The sequence below is a fragment of the Pyrgilauda ruficollis genome, unplaced genomic scaffold (assembly GCF_017590135.1).
Source record: "Pyrgilauda ruficollis isolate IOZ18807 unplaced genomic scaffold, ASM1759013v1 scaffold21, whole genome shotgun sequence".
Classification (NCBI taxonomy): Eukaryota; Metazoa; Chordata; class Aves; order Passeriformes; family Passeridae; genus Pyrgilauda; species Pyrgilauda ruficollis.
Genome location: NW_024520318.1, coordinates 134,812 through 158,347, shown reverse-complemented (window position 1 = coordinate 158,347; position 23,536 = coordinate 134,812). Strand labels below are relative to the sequence as shown.

Below are 23,536 nucleotides of genomic sequence, written 5' to 3'. Positions count from 1 at the left end.
ATTTAACAGAAGCCTAAGGTGCCACAGGTGGAACAGAATCCTGAAGTCTGAGTGAAATACTCAGCTGTTTATATCTGAGCTTTGGTTTAAGTTTTCTTTAATGAGGGTCCACTGTTGGGATGCAATTTGCCACTTGCTGAATTGGAGCACTGCAGGACTTCATGGGTGGGAGTGCCATCATCTGAGCAGGTTGCAGAAGCAGTTATGGGAGCATGTTCTCTGTCCTATTTGTGAGATTCTTGTGTGTCTCATTTGAATTTTTTTATCATTGAGTTTGTAAATATTTAACTTTCCCTGATTTTATTGGAACATGTAAAATTCTTGTTTGCATATGGAGAACCCCATCAGTCTCACTCGTGATGCAGAAAGAGAAGCTAAAATGGACATCTCTGCTTTTCTGTTCTGCTTGTTTATGAATGAAGACCTTGTTGAAAAATGGCCAGCTCTCATATTAGGATTTATAATAATAAGAGATGCAAAAATTGCTTATGAAAAACTTGAAAGTGAGAATTCTAGTATGGATTTTGGGGCAGCCTTGTCATATGTTTGAATATACCTCAAATAATCTTATAAAAGTTATAGAAGTAAGTAATAGAAGTTCTTTACTTATCTACGTAGTTCTATTTCAATCTAATAGATGAGGCAAAATGTTAAAGTTTGAGGCTCTGTGACTTCATGCACCGTATGCAAGAATTCTTATACTTGAAATGTAAGAGTAAAGAGAATAAAAGCTAAAATGTAATTACAGTGGCAGCAGAATAAAGTGTTTCAGTCCTAGAGAGAAGCAATGGTGAGTGGTTTCATTGTGAATAACAACAAATACTCTAGAAGCTGTGAAGGAAGGAAGTGACTCAGCAGTTTGAGGCTGAATAACAATCATGTAAAAGTGTGATCTTCTGTTTGAGAACTGCACATGAAATGCAAAATATTGGGAGAAGAAAATGGCTGCAGACTGCATAAAGATGTCACATTTTCCTGTTCTTTAAAAAATGGTCTAGGTTCCTTTCTTTTTTCTCTTCTTGTAATTCACACTATTTTTGGTAATACCTGAGATGTACATCACAATATAGACTGAAACTTGGTTGTGAAATTGGTCTGGTGATCAGCTGGGTGTGGAGTGGTGACAGCTGTGGTGGCTGTGCCACTGGGGTCTGCAAAAGCCATGGCAAGTTTAAGATGGAGCTCAGTAAAAATTTTAGGCTATTCTTTTATGAAAGTTGGATCAAAATGGTTTTCCAGACAGAGAATGTTTAAATTTTTATGTCCCTTGACGTGTTCTTCTTAAAGACTTACCTCTTTGTAACAAAAAAGCTAAAAAAGGAGAACCCACTCAAGTACAGACAGTAACCTGGTTAGCTGGTTGGGCTTGGAGCCAGGCAATCCCTTGATAGACTAGACTATTGATTGCTTCAACATACTTCCTTTTTCTTTTCTTGTTTCAAATAGAATTACATGCTCATCCTTAAAATGCTTCTCCTGTTAAGTTTCTTACAAAACAGATGCATTTCCATGTAAGTTTTCAGTTGCAACAAAACCATAGTTCTTTCACCACTGAATTCTGGGGCCAAAAATACTTTACAGTGATCATTGTTATTGTTACTTTACTGTAAAATTTATGTGGGTTTGTGCATGACTCCACTGTTTTCAGGAGAATACATGTATGTGAGAGTTTGCATATGGAAATGGCAGGTATATTGTTAACTGCATTGCAGTAAAAACTCTTGGTACCTTTACAGAGAAATTGGTGATTACACATGAGTCATAAAGCTGTAATCTGCCTGGTTTGGTAGTGGGAATATATGCTGGTGTTCTTGGAGACATATAGAAAGGCTAGTTTTCATCATGTGGAAAGCAAGAAAGTGGTTGGATTTGGCAAGACAAATACTTGTCTTTTCAATACTCAGGAAAATTACAATTGGTGAGTGAGGAGTGGCCATATATTGAGTATGTAGAAAAAGACTGGTAGGACAAGAGTAAACAACTTTCAGACAATTAAATAATCTGAAGATGAGTGTGTATGACAGATTTTCAGTATGACAATAGAATTTTCCAATTGCTCAAGTAAAAGTAATTATTCAGCAGTAGAGCAAAAAGAAATTAGAACAGCAGGGGCAGAAGATCAGAAGAAAAAGTGAGTAACCAGATGATAGATAATTTCAGGTGGGTGAGGGTGAGATGACAAGGGCAGATATGGAATAAGAAAACCAAATAGGACTTTCATGACATTATGCTTAACTGTCTATATAATATACCAGGTATTGTATGTTAAGCTTGTATCTTCTTTTTTAAGCTTGCATCTATTTTTTTTTCTCAGTCATATAGAAAAAATTACAACATGGCAAGATCCTCGAAAACCTATGAACCAGCTGCTGAATCACGTTAGCCACCATCCTGCAGCCACGTCCACACCAGCACCACAGAGGACCATGGCAATGTCTCAGCCAAATCTCAGTGAGTACTCGATGGCATCTCTCTGGTGAAAACACAAAAGAGATAGGAGATACACCTCCTGATTTGTTTGTCAAAGTAATTTTTGGTTCAAGAAGGTAGCTCTGGTTCTGCTATCAGACCTAACAGTATCAGTACGTCCTCCCCTTCACTTACTCAGTTTTCACCTCTGTAGACTTGGCAGCAAGTGAATTTGTACTGTTTAAGGTGAAGTTCTAACATCTTGTGATCTATTTTAGAGCCTCCATGACTTTTTGGCATAGTGTTAGACATAGAAGAATAAATTCTGTCTGTGCTTTTCTGTTCTGAGGTGTATAAAACCCCATATCATGTTGGATAACTTGTCCACAGTTAGTCCTATGTTTCTTCAGGTCAGAAGGTGTAGCTGGTTTGCTTGTTAGTCTGTTTATGGTTGTGGGGCTTTTGCATAGTGAGGTTCTGCACTGGAAGCAATTTGCAAACCACTTAAAAGTCTTTGCAGTATGAATTACCCACAAAATTCTTATAACTGGTGTGGTTCCCTTGCTGTTTCTGTTTAGCACTTCAAGTGTAAATTCAATCGTCAATTTACATAAATCTGATATTGCCAGATTTAAGCCTTAGTGAAAGTAAAGCCATTAAAACTCGAACATTTTAAAGGAAAATTGTAAATGGAAGAAAACATTTTCACGTATAATTGAGAATTACAAATAATCCCTAATATTTCACTTCTGGAGCTTTAACTTTTCTACTACTCAAGAAGATGAGCTTACAGGCTCAAGATTCAAAAAGGGAGACTTTAAAACACATAGCAGTTTCTTGTTTTGGTTAATTTTTGGTAAGTTGATCTCATGATTTCTTGATTGTCCACTTGCAGTGTGGTTCATGAGTGCTGTCTCTTCACATGCCAAGAAAACGCTGAACATATGTCTGCTAATGATCACCAATAGAAGTAGTGCAGTATTTACTTTGGTCTTTAATTTATAAGAAACACCTAGGACCTCTGAGGTAATTAGCTTCAGTTCTTTTTTCTACCTTTGTCTCATCAGCTGCTTTGCTTGCATATATGCAGTAAGAGTGTTGGTTACTTTAGTAAGATGTAAGACAAGATCTAGTGGGCAGTTGCAAACCATAATGTGAGAGTGGATATCTGCAGAAGAAACCTGAATAAAATCTGCAAGGTTAGGGTATGTGCAGAGTGTCATAGCACATGGTGAAACTAACAGTTGCTCTGCTGTGGCTTCAAACCACAGCTGCGTGTGGGTCAGTCTGTTTATAGCAGTGCTGGAATGGCTGAGAGGTAAGAATAGGACAGCAGGGTTTTTGTTCATACCAACTCCTCCACTTATGTTAACATCTGTTGCATTGTCCCTAGTTAAAAAACAGCAGGGCCATAAATCAGGACAGTGTACAGAACATTTTTCCCCTCAGTTTATTAGTGGAAGTGAATGAAAGCCAAATCCTGGACTAGAACACATGTATACCGAATTTTAGAGGAGGGTCTTTCTTGAGATTCAAAGGATAAGAAATTTTATACCTAATGAAAAGTCTGTTCTTGAAGGTATTTCATGTGCCCAGTTAGAGTATTTCCACAAACTTCAAAATCTGTCCCATGAAATACAGCCTGTATTTCATTCAGTACCATACATATACATATACATATACATATACATACACATACACATACACATACACATATACATATACATAAATATGAGGTTCTACTTTTTGTGTAGGTTTATATGCAGTTTTTGGCATAGTGGTTCAGATGTGTGATTGAATTTCCCACTAGAAATAGTATGTAAAAACCTGCAAAGTATCCATATTTATTTAATCCAGAAAACGTTCCATCAATATGTCTTGGTGAGCTTTTTCTCATTTTGATGGCTTTCAAAGGCACACTAAATGTGACACTATTTTATTAAAAAATATATCTTGTAAGATTTAATCTAAAAACTGTGTGTATGTGCCTGTAAATGCACACAGAGGAATTACACAGAAAGGTTGCAGTAATCTGCAGAGAGCGCTGCAGCCTCTGAATACTTCACGTGGCAGTTTAAAATGCATGTGCCTGTCGTTTCCAGTGCTGAAGTAGAATGCCTCTATTTTTAAATGGCCTGGCCAAAGGAAGGCCTTTGTGCTGCCCTGTGCTGGCAGCAGAGCAGCTGCTCAGCCCCAGGTCTGGCTCTGCTGCCCCAGCCAGGGCACAGCTCACAGACGTGGCAGGAGCAGTGGGAGCTGCATCCCTGCCGCTCTTTGGCCCTCATTTTGTGACCTTGCTGCAAATGAAGTCTGTGCATCTGTCTTTTGCCTTAGTAGTTTTGGGGTTTTTTCCTACTGTAGGAACTAAAAGAAGTTTTTCTTTTGAAGATGTGCCACTTAAAAGGATTGAAGTATTTCAGGTCTGCACACTGGTCTGCACTTCCAATTACTAACACATGTGTTTTTCTTGTATTTCTTATGAAGAGGAGGAAAATATGTTTTGTACAGCTTGTTTTATAAACTTCTTTCAGCAATATTTTCTGGGAATTCTACAAAGGCACTGACAAACATTTTATCAAAGCACAGAGTGGCACTAAGTGATACCAAATCATAGTATGCTTGTGTTGGAGGCATACAGAAGCATATAGTGAAAGTTGGTTGAAGTTAGTAGTCATTCTGGAAAAAAATCTGCTGTATTTTTCTAGCTCTTCTCTTACTATGGTATTATGTTGCCTATTTATGAGCTATAAGTGACCACTTTATTAGTGTTAGTTTTCACACTAACATTTAAAGCAGTGCCTTTTAAATGTTATAGAACAAAGGCATCGGGTGTTTTTTCCTTTGATGCATCTTGTTGAATTTGCAGGAAAGTAATATATGCTAGGCAGGTTTCTGTGTGCTTTATACAGCACAACTAAATTCAGTGACATTTCATGAATGAAAAGGAAACATGTTCTTGCAGGTTAGCATATATTTAGACTTGTTCAATTTGTTTTTTCTTAACATTTTACCATTGTTGTTCTTCTAAGATGGTTTGTAGATGTATACACTAAGGAAAGCCCAGCATTAATAGGAATGTTTCATGTATGTTTTGATGTTGGAAGCAAAGGGAAGGTGGTCAGCGTCAGACTAAAGACAAGCAGAAACAGTGTATTTCTTGCACATTCAGACACTTCCTTTACCGTGGTGCTGATTCTGCAGAGATCCTCACTTCCCGCCCATTCTGAAACAGTCTTTTCCAGCTGATGGATAAGGTATTGCCTCCCTCCTGCCAGTCGGGTATTGCAGTAGAATGAAGGCCGTTTGTGGAAGGAGGGGTTTCTCAAGTCCCCGTTCAGCTGTCAGGCCGAGGTCCCCGGGGCAGGAGAGCGATCCGCAGGGATGCTGTGCCCAGAGGAGCGCGGCAGCAGCGCCCCGGGATGAGGGTCACACTGCTGCCTCAGCCCGAGCTGCCCCGTGGCATTCCCTGCCGACAGAAGGTTGTGGAGGGTGATTCTGGACTGCATGTAGCAAGATTTAGGGGAAAATCTAGCTCCTTACCGTAGTTTCTTTTGCAAGATTTTTTTAATTAAATGCTTCTTGTTTTGTAGTCTTTCTCTATTCTACATTAAGCAACATTCAAAACCATTGTTATTTCCATCCTTGTCCCTTCAAAGTGTTTTAAACAGATTTCTTTTGTGATTGTACTCTTCATCCAGTGGGTAAACACAATCTGGTCTTCATTTAAATATTTTCCAAATTTAATAATTTGCAACATACTTTGCCATAAAATAATGAACCCCTCTAAGAGCATTTATGTTTTCTGTATAAGTTAGCTTGAATTTATATGTGAGTTCCTTAAAAAGCTCATACAAAAAGAACATGCTATCTGCAAAAAGCTCAGAAGACTTCTTGCCCACCCAGCTGGATGTGGGATTTGGGCCTTGGAGCAAATGGCAGTTGCAGGCTGCAAGGCACAGTTATTCTACATCCCGTGTGAGTGACAGAAATGTGTGTTAAGCAGTGCCCAGAGTTTGCTGGTTTGAGAGTTTTGGACATTGCCACTCTGTGAAAGGCCTCTGAGTTTGTTTGGGTGTGGATAGGGGCTTTCAATTTATCTACCTGTGGTTAAAATTGGTGTTTGGTCTAACTCAAGCTGCCAAAGCCCAGCCAGATGGGGTGTCCCTGATGCTCCCTGCTGCCCAGCCACCACTGTCCCCTTTGCCTTTCTCCACAGTGGACATTCCAGCAGCAGCAATTACAGCAAGGTGTGCCTGGTTTTACTCCTTCTGCTACAAAAGAGAACTTGTGTGATTCATCAGACTGTGCACAGAGATGGGATTGATGGGCAGAAAGGGTTTTAAATGCTGTAGTTACTTATGACCTGGCTGTCAGGGAGGGAGTGACAAGGTCTGGAGCTCAGGAGCAACTCCGTTCATGTGGATCTTAGAGCTGAGCCATCTTCTATTACCCTCTGTTTTCTCCCTTGCAATGTGTTATTTTCCAGGTAAGTTTGTACAGGATGGTCTTTCAAGGTCCCTGCTGACTGGGGCTGTTCTGCAATGATGGTTGATATATAGTATGTGTTGGCCCAGATAAGGCTGCCTTCAGAAAATGTATCTGGATCACTTTTAATTCTGTACACTGACGTAGTAAATATATATTCTCTTAGGTTCTGCCAAAATGAATTCATTAATACGCACATTTGCAGGGGAAAAAAATCATAATAAGTGTTACAGTTCCTGAGATTTTCAGTGTTCCTGTACTCTCTCTATATCTGGAGCAGATTGTAGTACTTTATCTCTGTGCTACTGGTTTATCAGCTGTCTGCTAGTCACATCCTCAAGAAAGTTTGGTAAGAAGCTCATTAGTGGACTCATTCAGGTGTACTGAATGGAGGGACAGTTGCTGGGAGATCAGTATTGATGTTGTGAGCTCTCAGAGGTGCAGATGCCTGTTCTGAGGTAAGGACTTCTTCCCTGGATAAGTTTCCACACACAGCTGAAGGCTTGCACAGGTTATGGCTGTGTCCATCACAGAATAGCTGAAGTGCCCCTTGCAAGGGCTCCAACCCAGCCTCTGCTGAAAGCAGGGTCAGTGGTGGGACCAGAGCAGAAGCTTTGTGCACGCAGGTAGAAATCCTTTGTGACAGAGGAGAAGGTCCTGGTGCAGTTCCCATGTGTTCATCAGGAAGGAGACTGGCACCATGAAGAAAATGGATGTTCTATCATCAGCACTGAGTGGAGCAGTTTCAGAACATGTCCCACACCCACATCCACATCCATGCACACAAGCAAACACTTAAGAATGGAGAAGAATTTCTGTCAGAGGGAAAAGGGTGCCACATGTACATTAGTTTGTTCTTGACATCTCCACTTTTCACTTGATCAGATTATGTGTAAATACTGACTATAAGAAAAATAACATGGCTCATCTCTGGCAGAAGCTGGTAATATCTATCTTCATTTTATAAATCAACCAGTTCAGGCAGAAGACAGTGGAAAACCTGATGTTAATTTGTTTAGGATCACTGTATGCATTGATCCTGAGAATTCAACCACATTTACTTCTTGTGTCAAACTCCAGGTGAAGAAATATTTAATTTTTGGTTTTCCCTTCTGAAGAAGAGAACATTACCTCAGAAGTTATTCTGTCAAGACCCAGAAGCTGGCATGATCCAAGTGATACAAGCAGGATGACTTTCACTACTAATTCACTGGTTCTCTAAGATGTAGGAATTTGCGTATTACAGATTAGAATTTTTTATTGTGAAGAGCCTCTGATGCTTGTTTAATAGAAAATCATCCATGAGTCTAAGAAGTTTAGCTTTCAACTGTATTGGTAGTGGTATTTCAAATAGGTCTGGACAGCTGGGAGTTATAGCACTTTATCTCTGCTTTCATTTTTTTTTAACCAGCCAGGAAATCCAATCAATAAAACAATGCCAAAATCCTGTCTAGGAACAATAAACACATGAACCAAAGTTTCCATATCCTGCCAGGATAAAAGAGGTGTAGCTACTATTGTTTAAGGATGATAAAAGGCAGTTTTGGTAACTATGTCAAAGCAGTCTCTGGAGATAAGAACACAGAAACTCCCAAAGTGTTCAAAACCAGATGATGTGTATTTTAGTGTTCACTGATGTCCATGAAGAGTGTTCACTAATGTCCAGGAGTTTTCAAGTCTTGGTTTGTCTGGGTAGAAATGTGTGACACTGAGAGGAATATGTTTTTCCCTCTCTGTAGTCTGTACCCTCATACCACCTGCGTGGTGGAAAGGCTTCCTGTTCCAGATCATTTTTAATTACTGGATATCCTGAAAGAAGCAAACACAATTCATTTGTGGTCAATGTGAATAATCTTGGCACCTGCTTCTGATGATTACTTTCTGAGACCTGAAAGCATTGTAGAGGACTTGCATGTTCATTTGTGGGAATGAGTGTTTTGTGATGCAGCTCTCAAAAGAATGAGGGGATTTTGGTAGTTTGCAATTAAAACCTCTAACAAGTGATTTATCAGTCAGATTTCAAATGGAGTAATTTATTTATATTTAAGGACAGTGGTTAATAGGTCCAGAGTCTAATAGGAAGTAACTTCAGTATCAGGTAAATTAAATCAAAGGACATACACCTTTGAATCAGCAACTGACCATCTAGTAAATCTGAAATGCTAAAGGTTGAGGTGTTCAAGAGAGATGTTGGCGTTTTTTCAAACTCTAGTAATTTTTAATTTTGACACAAAGAAGTTCCTGTTGGTGTAAGCATTTCCCTTCAGGGTTAGTAATCCAAACATGTGCCAGTGCAAGTGTGGAGGGTCATTTCCATAGTTTCAAAGTGAATGAGATGTAAAAGCTGAAGACTGCATGAAGCAAAAGTAAAAATAATTTATTAAATATTTTAAATCTAACAGTCATCAGTAATTAATCATTAGCATTAAAGCTGTCTGTCTACTCAAGCAGCTCCCATCATCACTTTTTGTTACTGATTTATTGTTAAATAAATAAATGTATTTATTTATTGTTAAATAAATAAAGTGCTTGCAGAGTAAATCTCCAATCTTCTAAATAACTTCCTGCTAAATCGTAGCTTTGATGTTGCACCTGCAGGTTGTTTGTATTGGTTTTTTTTAGTCTTAAATCATTGAAGACAGGAAAGATTAGTTAAATGTGGATATCACAGGCTTAACCATTGAAAATGTTGAGAAACTTCTGTATAGCTAATTTCAGTTCAGAAATCTGAATAAAGGAGTCTCTGTGCACTGGGATAGTGCAACTTTTTGCTTTAATACTTTACAGATTTTTGGAACAAAATGCACCAGAACTGAAAAGCAGCATTTTTTGCTGACCTTGTTAGAAGGCTAATGCTTCTTTCTGGGAAGTAAATGAAACAAGCAGTTCTTTGTTGGCTGAAGTGGAGTGAGAAAAGGAGGGGAGCCCAGTCTTTTTTTTTCTTTACAGTGTCATGACTAAGTCAGAACTTTAGTATGGCTGGTTTTTCAGTTTTTGGGGTTTTTTTTAGCCTTTGTAGACATTTGTTTTTCATCAGACTGTGTTGCATGAGACCTGGCTTTGGCTAGTTCATCTGAATTTGGGTCTGGGCTGCCTATAAACAGAGCAGAAAGACCCACAGTTGCACTTCTGATGCTTAAATAATAAAAGTAGGTGCAATCAGTTCAATGCATATGTCAGAAATGATTGACACTTGCATGTTTTGGCTTCTGCAACTTGCATGTGTCTTGTCCACAAAATAATCCTTGCCTAGTATATATCCAGCAAAGTCATCAACAGAAAGGTCTCCTACAGTGTCAGAAAACCTAATTCACTAGGATATCATTATTACTTTAAAGGCAAACAAAAGCAATAAAAGAATTCTTTTATTTTTCTTCTAACTGGAAAAAGAAAACCACATGGGTCTAACTTGATGTAAACTAAATAATTGCAATTTCATGGACTGCAATGGGACTGTGCTTGCATAGTTCAGGTTTAGAACTTAGCTCCATGTTTTTACTTGCTTTCATTTGGACTGGATAATTGCATAATGGCTGTTTATTGAAAGACTTACTTCATTTTGCAAATAAATTAGATTTTCCCCAAGAGAACTGAATTTAAGGCCACCCTGAATCTGTCTGCTGTAATGATGATACTTTTCTCCTCTTATGTCAGACCCAGTCTCCTTTACCACAGAGTGGTAGATTTGAGCTTTTGAATATTTTTTTTCTTTGCAAAACTTTAGAAATGTTACACTGGAGTCACAGAGCCTGCCTAGTGAATTGAAGCTTACTGAAGACCAATTGTTTTTTGCTTTAGTAACTTTTTAACCTCTCAAAACCAGCCTGATGGTCCAAAGGCTGCGCGGAGCTCTGGCTGAGAGGAGCTGTCAGGGGTCCCTGGTGTGTCTGGTGCTGTCAGAGTGGGGCCTGTGGTGGGCAGTCTAGTTGGAATGTGAACTGCAGGTTTTTCTGTTTTAATCCAAACTCCATTATGTTCCTCTTACCATTCAAATACAAATTCAGAGCTGAAATATTGAAAAATTAAAGCAGGAGTTACTAAAACCTCATAAATAGCACAACAGATGTGCCATGTGATTATATCACAAGGAGCAGAGATTTGTAGAATGTCATTGTTTGTTAAGTTGCTCACTGGAGCTGACACAAGACTTTCCTTTCACTGGGCATGTTCAGACCATTAGTGGCAAGAAGTTACCAGCTGTATACCAACCCACTTTTACTGCCTGCGTTCAGTTCTGCTTCAGTTGAGCAGTCCCAGGAAAAGCACTTAGGTAAAATATTTTTCACAAACCAAGCTACAAGTATATACCACAAGGGTAATTTGTCCAGTGTTGGGATTCTTTTTATTCAACCAGTATATTTAAAGATTCACTATTAGTTTGAAGTCTATGCGGTATCAGACCTATCAAGCATGCTTAAAAGTATTCCAGATACAATATTTTTCCATTTCCCCTATGCATATCATTACAACTCTACCATTAAGAAAAGCAACTTAGTTTATTAAATTCTTTTCCTTGTTGTTTGAAAAACTGACACAGTGAAAATTGGTAAAGCAGTAAAAAGTCTTAGCCCTGTAATAACTGTATCATCACACTGCTTTTGAAGAGGCAGGTGTTCTGCCTGGGTGCTGGGTTTGCCCAGGTAGGTGGGGTTGCAGGACAAAATCCACCTGACATTACCTATAGTGTTGCATATGAAATTGTGTTAAGATCTAGTCCAGATCTGATAGAATTGGAGTCAATGAATCATTTGGGTTGGAAAAGCCCTCAAAGATGATCAAGTCTAACCATTAACCCAGCACTACCAAGGCCACCACTGACCCAAGTCCTCAAGTGCTACAACCACACAGCTTTTAAAGTCCTCAAGGGATGGGTCACTGTCCTGATCAGCCTGTGCCAGAGCTGGACAAACCTTTTGGCAAAGAAATTTTTCCTAATCTCCAATCTAAACCTGCCATGGGATGAGACACTGGCACCAATCTGTGCTGTACTCTCCAGAACACCTGCTTCTGGAAGCAAGTTGCAAAGATGGTTTGGGTCTGCTTGCATGCTTTCCACAAGGTCCAGAAGGATTTATTAGTGTGGGCTTTGCACCACCTACAGGTAGTAAAGCTGCCCTTAGATCCACACTGGCCCTGGAGGTAGCCCAGGACTAATTCTCACCTGGTCCATGCAGCTAGGCCTGATCTGCATCAGTAATAAATCTAACCTGGGTCCTGAACAAACCATAGAGTTAAAATGTTGAAAATTCACTGTGTTTCACTCCTGGCTTGTCTGGAGGATTTCAATGCTGGATGCTATTCTTAGCACCATAAATGGGAAGAAATTTGTCTTGGTAAATCAGGAGTGATACCTGCTGTCTGAGGTGACAGGCGCACAGAGAGCTACACAAACTCAAAGTTTCTTTCATAGCAGTTCTGTGAATAAAAATGTCCATCTCACAGAGAATTCTGCTCTGATTTATAGTTTCTGAATTTGATCAGAAAAGATGATGCTGATTTAAAAAACATTAACAATCTAAGCAGCATTAACTTGCTCAGCAGCAGCCTTCTGTCAGCAAATGATGGGGTTTACCGGGGTATAACTCAGGTTTGCTTAGTAAAGGCCCTGTTTCTAACCCTGCCATCTATGATGTTCTTCCCCTGTCAGCCTTGAGAATATCCTACCAAAGGTGGGGGACTGATGGGTCATATCCTGACAGAAAAGGTTTCAGTTGTTAATTTGAAATTACTTCTGGTAATAATAATAGATTTAAATTCGTCAGTAAAGAAAATGTTAAGTTGAAATATTTTTACTAGCTTACTGCCTATTATAGGCACACATTTTTAGGAATTTTCAATTAAAAAAATGTTATTTACTGGTTCATGAGGTAAATATTTGAGCATACCAGGACAAATATCAATACTTGTCGTATTGCAAGTGTTCCAGTTTGATACACTCAGAGCATTAAAAGTCGTTTATTAAGCAGTTGCTAGTGCAGCTCTTGCCAGGCGCAGTAGCTCTCGCGGTCGTTTGAAGCACAGCGATTCCAGTGATGGTTCCTGTAGGAGAGCAGCGTGTCGCGGGCCCGCGTTGGTGGCAGCGCGGCTGCCCGCGAGGTGCCCTGCGTTGTTGTGTTCCCGCAGTGATGCAGCCGCAGCCCCCCAGCGCAGCCCTGCCGCAGCAGAGCCGCCCCCCGCAGCCCCCGACCCTGCTGGCCACGCAGCAGCAGCAGCAGAAGCTGAGGCTCCAGAGAATCCAGATGGAGAGGGAGCGAATTCGGATGCGTCAGGAGGAGTTACTGCGACAGGTAACACCAAAGATACTCTCAGTTTGTTCGGGAGCTTTTAGTTCAATGCATTCAAATTTTTAACAAGTATGCTTCTGTTACTTTATGTCAAGACTAACTACGGTTTTATAGAAGGGTAACCAAAAAGCTAATATAAACAGATAATTTCATTTTTTTTTTCTCAAAACTGAACAGAGCATGGGATGGCCATCAGTCAGAAGTTAACTGACCTGGCATCTTTCTTAACAGTCTCTCTTAATAGTCATGTAAGGGCCAAATTCTGTTCTGTGTCTGTGTAAGCAACTAGGGCAAGTAACACTGATTCATGTGCAGTTTAACTTGGTTTGCATAGGAGAATCATGTTCATACTTCACTCAAGATAAAGGAAGAGCATATGGAATTGTTCTTGACTCCAGTCTGTACTCTCTTAATTTGCACCCTTTGCCTTTTAGTTAAAATAAAATCACATTCACATCTGACATGAATACTTCTGATCTGAAGACTTTTCAGATTTGGTTATTTGTGGATGTTTTGCTTATAGTTCTATTTCTTAAGTTTCAGCTCTATATAATGACTCATACTGTACATATTACAAAGGAAATTACATATGTAATTACCTTTATACTGCCTTAAGAAAACAAAATTTTAAGAATTGTCTTTCATCTGTTACAGACAAGTCCACTAGTGGTGTTGTCTTTGTATGGGGTATTAATCGGATTCCTTAGTGGAAAAGAAAAATAATCTGTTTCTCTCAGAAACAGCATGAAAGAAGTACACTTTATCAAGAAACACATCATTATTTGTAGCCTTGTAAATGCTGCAATTACCAGTTCTAAGTACCTTTAAAAAGAGCAACTTTCACAAGATTAAGGTGGCAGTCTCTGACACGGGCAGTGTCTCAAGTCTTTTGTGTGGCTTCTCCTTTCCCATGAGGAGCTCATGACAGAGATGGACGTGAGAAGAGAGTGAGGGTATTTGGCAGGAGCTTACTGATGATTGTCTTCATGCTAACAACATGCTTAGTTATTTTTACTTTCTTTGGCTCTTTTCTTGATTCAAGATGAGCAAATTAGGCTTCAAAACAGTTGTGCCATTAACACAAGGGAGGGTTTTGCTGCTTTGCTGACTTTGAAACCAGTTCATTCACAGCACTCTGCAGCTGTGCCATGCTCAGTCAAGACTTCCACTCACTTGCCCTGTACCACCCTGCCCTTGCTGTGTTTGTTGGAGCTCCACCTTGCATGAGGCAGTACAGCGTCACTTTGCATTACTGAAGTTTTACAACTGGTGTAACTCTTAGGGAGGGAAGCAAGATGCAAAATCTCTTCTTCCTCACAGAATGTTGTGAACTTCCTTCCAGTAACCTCAGAATCCTGAACCCTGGCAGCTGAGGGTGCAGTTATGCTCTTGGGTCATCACTGTCCAAGTGCAGTTACTCCTGTCCTGACCCTCCCTTGCTGTTTTTGCTTTTCTAGTGTAACCTATCTAAGGGAAAGATGCTGAGTAAGGGTGTATGCTGCTGCTAGCAGCTGCGAGGAGGAGCAGAGCATTTCAGTGAGAGGGGAAGGATTCTCTGGACGGTCACAAACCTTCCAGCCCAGTAGCAGCTGCTGGCTCCCCACAGCCACTCCTGGCAGCAGCTGCTGGGGTGGAGCAGCATGCCCAGCCAGGAAGAGGTCACAGCTCTGAAACTCTTGGCTTAGGGAATTTCTTTCCTTCTTTGTCCACCTCTTCATGTAGTTGCTAAAACCCTAGAACTCTAGATTCAGTACCTGCCAGAAGGGCAGCATTTCAGAAAAACAGTATGATAGCATCTATTTAAAGGTTTCCTTACTCAGTTTTATTATTCTATAAGGAGTTAATGTTCTTTTATACTAATTTGGTTTTGCCAGCTTTCCAAAGGGAAAGAGAGAATCTGCTTGCTACTTAAGAGCTTCTTGGAAATGGAAGTTGGTAGAGGCAATGTCAGTCAGAAATCTCTGCAAGGTCCTGCAGAGAAGGTGCCCCAGCACTTCTCTGTGTGCACCAGGGCCATTATGCACTGCATTTGTGAATACATTTGAAGTGTACAAATAGTCCCAAAAAGGCAACACTTCTCAGAGGCTTCTTTCTGGTCCCGGGCTCCTATTGCATAAATTGTCCACAGAAGGTTACAGGCGCTTAGAAGAGGCTGAAGAAGCAGTGGAGGAACACGCAGAGGAACATTTATTACTGTTTGTCCTCGCAGAGTAGACCTTTACTGGCCTGCTACAACCTGAAGAGAAAAATGACCTGCTGTGCTCCTTCCACTGCACAGGCTGGCCGAGGGTGTGATTTACTGGTGGCACAGGCAATGTCTACATCTCTTGCTTTCCACCCTAAGTATGAAGACTGGCAGAAGAGGAATTGCACCTACCAGTAAATGCACTATGAAAATGCTCTCACTCATCTCCCCCAGCTGGAAATGGGGGTTTGGCAACTAAGGATGGAGCTCAGGTCAGTTCTGCTGAGAAGAGTTCCAGGAAATTTGACAAGAAATTTCTGTGCTTGTCTGGCATACAGCTGAAAAAGGGTTTACATCAGAACTGTGTTCTGAGGCAGTGAATCATTCAACTCACTGCAATGCTGTGAAGCTTTAAAAGTGTTTTGAAGATAACCACTCATGAAGTTTTTGACATGACTTTTTGATATCAGAATACTGTGGGGTTTTTTAGTTTATTTTATGTTGTTATTTATTTCGAAAGTCTTCTTTGGGCTTATGTGTATCACAGTATCAAGCAGATAATTAAAGGCACTTGGTCCTTTCTTAGCTGAATGCTAGAGATGGTCTCTTCTGGCCAAAGTGCAGGCACCCTCCTGCACTCAAAGACTGAGAGCTCACTGGCATGGCTGAGGCTGATATTGCTGCTCACAGGGCTGTGGGACATCTCTGCCATTTTTTGCCAGACTTTCATCCTAGGATAGGATATTTACAAATATTTTCTTAAAAACCTTGTAGTCAGAATAGAGAACAGGACATAATAAGGTATCATAAAGCTCTGGGTATTATGTAGTTTCTCCATTACCAGTGCTGTAATAATGTCAAAGGAGCAAAGGAATCTGACATCTGTAGCAATACTAAAATTGCAGTGTGACTTCTGAACAAATGACCTACAGCAGAAGAACATATGTCACATATGGTGGAGCCAGTGCTCTGTCTGCTTCCCCAGCCAAATCTGACTCCAGTGTGCAGGAGTCTGTTCCACATTTTAAAGTACACGTGCAGTTAATACTACAAGCAACTGGCAATATGTTGAAATAAAGACATGGGAGGTGAGCCATTCCCCAAGGGAGAATCAGTCAAGTAACTTTATAATAAATGTGGTGGGTTTTGCAACAAAGAAGAGACAGGAAGTTAGATTATGTAACTGATAGTGGGAGTTTTTCTTTATGGTGCTGCAGGCTTTTCAGCTTACAGATGTTTTGCTTTGGATGGCCTGTCTAAATCTCGTGTGGCTGTAGATGTCATTCTTATATTTTTAAAAAAGTACTGAAAATATCTGCATTTAGACAGCTAAAAAAACCGCCTTTCCCTTCTCTGAGGTTTGTACATTTTCACAGACTCCAGCTGATTAAATTCTAAGTAGAAATGTCACCATTAAAATTGTCACTTCACAAATTTAATCATAAACCTATCATACATAAGTTTTTAAGAATCTTAAGAATGTTTGTTCTTAACACTTGCTAAATACTGACACCATCTAATGTAAACTGTAATTTATTAATTAATATATTGATAATTTTGTTATAAAGGAAACATTGCTTTTATGGGCACCAATATGCGTTATGTTATTCGCAAAGAGACCAGACCATTCCTCCTCAATGAAACAAATAATTGAAAACATAGTATAACATCATATGCTAGCTTTGAAGCCCTGTTAATCCTTTCTGTGCTGGGGAGACCAAATGATTGAGTCAGAGAAGAGAAGTTTTCTACTAGGATTTAAATTAAATACTTACGTTGCTTGTTTCATTAAAAAAGTAACTTGAGTTAATTATGGTAAAAATAAGTACAGCTTTATTATTTTAAGGTCTTAGGATTTCTGTGTGGAACACCCAGTTGGAGTCAGACAACTTCTATGTAGAGCTCTGTACCACTAGATGTCATGTGTGTTTCACAGAGATAATGCTGGAAGAATTTATCTTTCAGGAAGAGTTGCAAAATAAGTTTCCTTTGGCTCTGATTGCTTGTTTGTCATCCTGCAGATAGTAGATATGAGACAGGTCATTAAGCAAATGCTTATTATTAGGCGGAGTGTTCATTCTAAAGATTATTGAATCACAGTCTTGGTTCCAGTGGTTTTCTTATAGCATGTTAAGTACTTTTTGGTAGTTGAATTACAGGACTGCCTTCCAGACACGGTAGGACTGATAGCTAGATTCTGTGGTGCTTTAAGCCAGCACAGGTGGGCATGAAAGACGCTGTCTGTCTACATCATGGTTTTCTTCATATCAATGTAAACAAATACTCGTCAGTGACATCACTCAGGATTACTTTCCTTCAGTGTCTATGTTATGTGTTCGCTTGTTACATGACTATGGTGTTTCACTTATGTTTATTTGTCTTTTCAGGAGGCTGCTCTTTGCAGACAACTTCCTATGGACTCAGAAAGCATGGTCCCAGTTCAGACAGCTGTGAACACCCCTGCCATGACACAGGACATGAGGCCTATTACAAATAATGGATCTGATCCTTTCTTGAACAGGCAAGTTCATTCTTCATTAGGCAATTGCTTCTGTTGCCTTCTCTAGGCTGTTACAGGTGTCTCTCTAAAATAGTCCCTATATCATCTTCTTTTTTCATTTACTGTAAACAGGGGGTATGGCTGAGTGGCTGACCTGAAATCTTTCAGTTTATGCTTCAAGAAGGAATCTTTAAAAAAAAAAGTAATAAATTGTAACAGGTGGTTTTAATTCTATTGTTACTGTATGTAGAAGACTAGGTAGAATAGGTATGTTACTTAAGTGTAAATACACACAACTTTTTAGGCTGTCAGAACTGATTTCAGCTAGAGAGTTATTTATGCATGTGTGTATTTCAAAATTTAAGAGTGACCTCGCTTAAATCTCTCTGTTGTTTGGGCTGATGTGACCCAAATATTTTGTTGGCTGATCAGTGGCCCACAGTTACAGGATGAGGCTTAATGACTCAGTGTCTATTTCTGATATGTAACCTCCTGTGCTCTCTTCTAAGGCTGTGCTCAGGAGCTGTGTCTGTCAGAGCATCTTTACTGAGTGTTCTCATGTTTCAATTTGTAGTGGGCCGTACCACTCCAGGGAACAGAGCACAGACAGTGGCTTGGGATTGGGATGCTACAGCATACCAACAACACCTGAAGATTTCCTCAGCAACGTAGATGAGATGGATACAGGTAGAATACTCAGATTTATCTTAAAGTATAATCCATGTATTATGAGTAGTAATGTCTTACAATTGCATAGCTGAACAATAATCTCCAGCTTTCCTAATCAAGAGAACAGACCAGCACTGTGGGAGAAAATGCCTAGAAGGTACTTAGTGCCCAGGAGGTTCTCAGCTTTAACTTAGATCCAGATTCTGCCCTTTTACCTCAGACTGATATTAAACAGAATAAATAAAACCTGGAAAATGCAAGCCTTAATTTCTGTTTTCATACTATTGTCCATGGTAGGGGGACTAAAAAGCTTGTTATGGGTTACGTGTACAAATCAATACATTTTCTGACTGGGAAATAAGTCTTGCTTGTAAGTCTCTTACATTGGCAAAGTTGCATTTGCCTTCAAACAGAATGTATTTAGCTAGCTTACATTTTGATACATATTTATTTGATGTTAGTGTCCTCATGGTGTTTAAAATACTGAAATAATTTACTAGGAAATCAAGGGTTTTTTCAGAGAGTGAAATTCTCAGCACTTCCTCACCTAAACTTCCGTTTGAAGTCATTAGAAATTCAGTATTATGCGGAGATTGGAAGATTTATCTATTAATGTTTTTCGTGCTTGTTCAGTATTATGCGGAGATTGGAAGATTTATCTATTAATGTTTTTCATGCTTGTTCTTATTAATTCATAAAAAAGAAAAGAGTAATATTACAGACCTGTAATGTTTTTCGTGCTTGTTCTTATTAATTCATGAAAAAAAAAAAAAGAGTAATATTACAGACCTAAATTGCTGCAAAGCACTTTTTTCAGTTCTTTCCTCCAGACAGCATTGCCCCTGGTGCAGGGATCAGGATGGAAGTGTACATGAGGGTCCTTTGCTGCTTCCTGGGCAGACCAGGAAACGAACTTGAAACTGTCATGCTTCCCAAGTGGAAGACCAGAGCTGGGTGCTTTGAGCACTGCTGGAAAGGGCCTTTGGACCTTTTGTGCTTTTGAGGTCAAAGCAAGAATGTGAAATGTATTCTTAGGAGAATATGTACTCTATACCTAAATGCAGTTTTGACATAACATTTGTGTTGAGTAGGAATGCTCCCAAGTGCCCGTGGGAAAGGGGGAATAAATTGTTATGTCAATTCTGTTGTTTTAAATTACTCATAGTAAGACTTTGGTACTTCAAAAGTTTTTCTTTACTTTTCCTAGGAGAAACTATAGCGCAGACAGCAATGAACATAAATCCACAACAAGCACGTTTCCCTGATTTCCTCGACTGTCTTCCCGGGACAAACGTTGATCTTGGGACTCTGGAGTCAGAAGACTTGATCCCTATTCTCAACGACGTGGAGTCAGTGCTTAACAAAAACGAGCCCTTCCTTACCTGGCTGTAACCAAGCAATGCTTGTTGGGCCTACAGTGCAATTCAGATTTCTTTTTCCTCTTGAGGTAGGCATAGAATATCTGAATATCCTCAAGAGATGCAACATACTGCCTTATTGACTTTTTTTACATCATCTTTATGGTCAGTTTAATATCTGTCTGAATTTGATTGATACTAATTTAAGTATGAAATACATATATATATAATACATACATGGATATATATTTCTTTGAAAAAACCCATACCACTTTACACATCTGTGTACTTTTTTACCTTCTCAAACCAGGCAGAAACTTGTCACTTTTAGGACAGAAAGGGGCTAATGTTTGTGCATATCCCTGACTGATCTCCTGGGTACTGGTTGACATCACAGACCCTTTGTGAATCAGAAAAGCTAACTCCTAGGTCACTTGGTTCAAAAAAATGCAAATCATCAGGGCATGAGAGCCTGAGTTTTAATAATAAAACTCTCATGAGAGAGAGAGTTTTATTATTATGTTTATGACAATATTATCAGAAGCTTTTTTTAAATCAACTTACTTAAGCCTTAAAAAGCTTTTTTATTTCTTAGTGACTAACTGTTCTGTATAGCATGCAGTTCAAATATGATCCATATCAAACATAATAATTTGTGAAGGCACAAACAATGCTATAGTAGTTTCTTTTTTTCAGTAAATTACTGTATAGTTTTCAGAAAATGATTACTTCTAGTCTCAAAGTACCAGAATTGTTTAGCAACATTTTTACACTACAGTATTGTTACAAAATAAACCAGGCTGGTACTGACTGTTGCCTTTTAAAAACAAAGAAATGTATTATAAACAAGCATTTTTTAAAAATTCTTAGATTTTTTAGTTTATTATATTAAACACTACAGTTTTGTAACTTAACACATGAACAAGCAATTTTTTATATATATAAAATCTGTGGCAAGTATCTTCAGTGCAAAAATATTATTTTAAAATCAGTTCTGGAAAATGTGGCACAACTTGTTGATGTCATGCATAGGGGGAGAAAAACCTTCCTCATACTGTTTTCAGTGATGTTTTTAACTGACAGTGTAAAAATACATGTAGTTCTATACATGAAAAAGAACCAGGAACTTCATCAGGGCACTGCTAAAGCAGCATTGGGACTCACCTGGTAAGGCTGCTTAGTTTTCATGTCTTTCACTTACCATAACTGGTGCACAGGACATGAGGCATGTGCTGTGTGGTTTTGCCTGTTATATACCCTACAAAACGTCCCCATCAGAGGTTTGGGACTGAGAAGACATCAAGAACATTAAACCTGCAGTTCCCCTGAAGTGCAGATGAAGTCCTGAATATTCTTAAATGTTTTGAAATTATCTTATTTATAATTAATGGATATAAGCATTTTGTATTGAAGAATAGGTAATTTTATGAAAGGCATTATAATTTTTCTCTAAGCTTAATCCAGGCTATGTAAAGAGAAGAAGAGATGTAGCACTAAGTGTAAATGTGTGTTTGCCAGGTCGGATTACACTTAGCAAGATCTTACTGATGCATCAGAATATTGACTCTTAAAGACTTTTTTCCATCTGGTTGGGTGAAGGTAGGTGAAAAGGTCAGCGATGAAGTGGTGGGAATACAGAGCAGATTTGGAAGACGAATGATGAGGTAATAAATGTAGATCCGAGCTGGGAAAATGGCTACAGACAGGGGTACATAGCAAATGAATCTCCAGTGTTCAGTGAAAAACTTAAAGAGAAGCACTCAATAAAGTAAATGACCATGTCTGTGATGAACTTCTAAGTGTACATGATGTTACAGGATGGAAAATAAAAAGCACACACACTGAAATTTTGAAAAAAGAGATATTAGGCAAAGACCTACAGTTGTGACATTTTATGACATAGTAAAAAGTAGCTTTTTAAAATGTTTTTGGTTTTTGTTTTTTTTTTAATAGAAAAAGAGATGTAACAGCAGAGTCGTGTCTGCACAGAATTTAATTGCTGAATGGGCATTGTGTTTCTTTTATTCTTTTGGGGGGTTATTAGGTGGGGGGTTTTTATATTCTTGCTAGTTTTGCTAACTGTTGAGATAGCATAAACTTCTTTTCAATAAACAGGGGACCGGGCAGGGCTGACCAATATTACTGTAATTAGTTTTAAACTCTCTTTTAAGGATTTCTTCAGGTTGTCAGCCTAAACGAAAAACAGATGGTCCTGAGGCTTTGTTGTTTAGTACCATGACTGATGTTGGTAAAGAACTGGAGATTTCGTGGCCAGCTTTCAGGGCCATGTCACCAGCAGTACTGACTGGGCGTAAGGAGCCGCCAGGCACTGGTGCTGGGATGACCCACAGCAGCCCTGGGCCTGAGTGCTGCTCTGGGCCAGCTGGCAGAGCCTGCAGCAGCTGATGTCTGGGGAATGCAGTTTGTCCATTTGCTAGCAGCTCTGCACCAGTGGACACGCAAGTTTGCCATAACAGAAGATATTCTGAGCAGGTTGGCTAGCAGCTCTGTGAGATAGCTGCTGCTGATTCCGGCCCAGCCACGTGCATTGTTGTCAGCCAGAGGCTGTTCTTTGTATGGCAAAAACTAATGCCACTTTCTAGTGAAATCACATCAGGTATTTACCAGAATTGTGAAGCTGCAAGGCTGATTCCTTTTTTATTTGTATTTCTGGTGCTTGAGTGTCTTGGTGCAAAGACCTTAAAAGGATAAAGCAATCATAAACTGTGTTTCTGTGTTACTTCCATAGTAAACCAGATCTGAAACAGGAAGGTACTGTGTGGAGCAGCACTTCAGGCTGAAACAGCTGCCAGAATCTTAGGTTAGATCTTTACTCAGTCATGACACAAATCTTGATTAAATTAAAAGTGGTTCTTTACACTGTCAGCTTTTAATTTTTGTTACGGAGATAATGTATCTGATGAAGTGCAATGACAATAAAATCTGTTTCTCAAAGTTATCTTTTAAAAGAGTTTCTGGCTTTAAACAGGCTCATGGCAGAATTTTTCAGTATTCAAAGCATATGTAATATGAAAATAAATTTATTGTTGACAATATTTTACTGTACTATTTCAGGTTTTGAGCATTTACTGTACTAAATTGTACACTGTCTACTTGTAGTATAAATACAACCAATGTGCCAGCTGGACAATTTTGCTGTGACCATCCCTGAGGGGGAATATGTAAGTCTTGGTGATACAGAAGTAATGTGACATGGTTAATTACAGTTTGTATTCTGGTAATACTGTTAGAATGTAACTTGGGGAGGGATTGGGTTTGACTTTTTGTCAACAAATGCTGTTTGGGGGAAGGGAAGGATTTAAATCTCTATTTTAATTACAGGAAAATGTGGGTGGTTGTCCAAATAAAACTGTTTCCTAATACATACATCCATGTACATGCTAGTTCTTTAACTATTTTATTTACTTTTTTCATTTTTATATGACTTGTGTGAGCATTTATTTTTAATTTTTAGTACCTTGAAATACATTGTACTAGAGGCAATCAGATCAAACTGTTGTATCCTGGGTTTGATTCTGTTTTGGTTTTTTTTCTTTATTTAATTATTTCTTTGATCTTTTACATGAAAAAATACAAATGAACTTAAAAGATTTTGGATGCATATTGGTTATTTAAAATAATTTCT

The 23,536-nt window shown here is 39.0% G+C and overlaps 1 protein-coding gene across 1 annotated transcript in view; it reads left to right on the top strand.

The window, feature by feature from the left end:
* The window catches only part of WWTR1 (WW domain containing transcription regulator 1), a 41,434-nt gene extending 17,933 nt beyond the window's left edge, over window positions 1-23,501 (top strand). Inside the window, exons 2-6 of the mRNA XM_041467691.1 lie at window positions 2,315-2,451; window positions 13,018-13,181; window positions 17,751-17,884; window positions 18,438-18,550; window positions 19,740-23,501. Coding sequence (XP_041323625.1) covers window positions 2,315-2,451; window positions 13,018-13,181; window positions 17,751-17,884; window positions 18,438-18,550; window positions 19,740-19,924 — 733 coding nt within the window. The 3' untranslated portion in view covers window positions 19,925-23,501. The remainder of the gene's footprint in view (window positions 1-2,314; window positions 2,452-13,017; window positions 13,182-17,750; window positions 17,885-18,437; window positions 18,551-19,739) is intronic.
* Window positions 23,502-23,536: the final 35 nt, after the last annotated feature.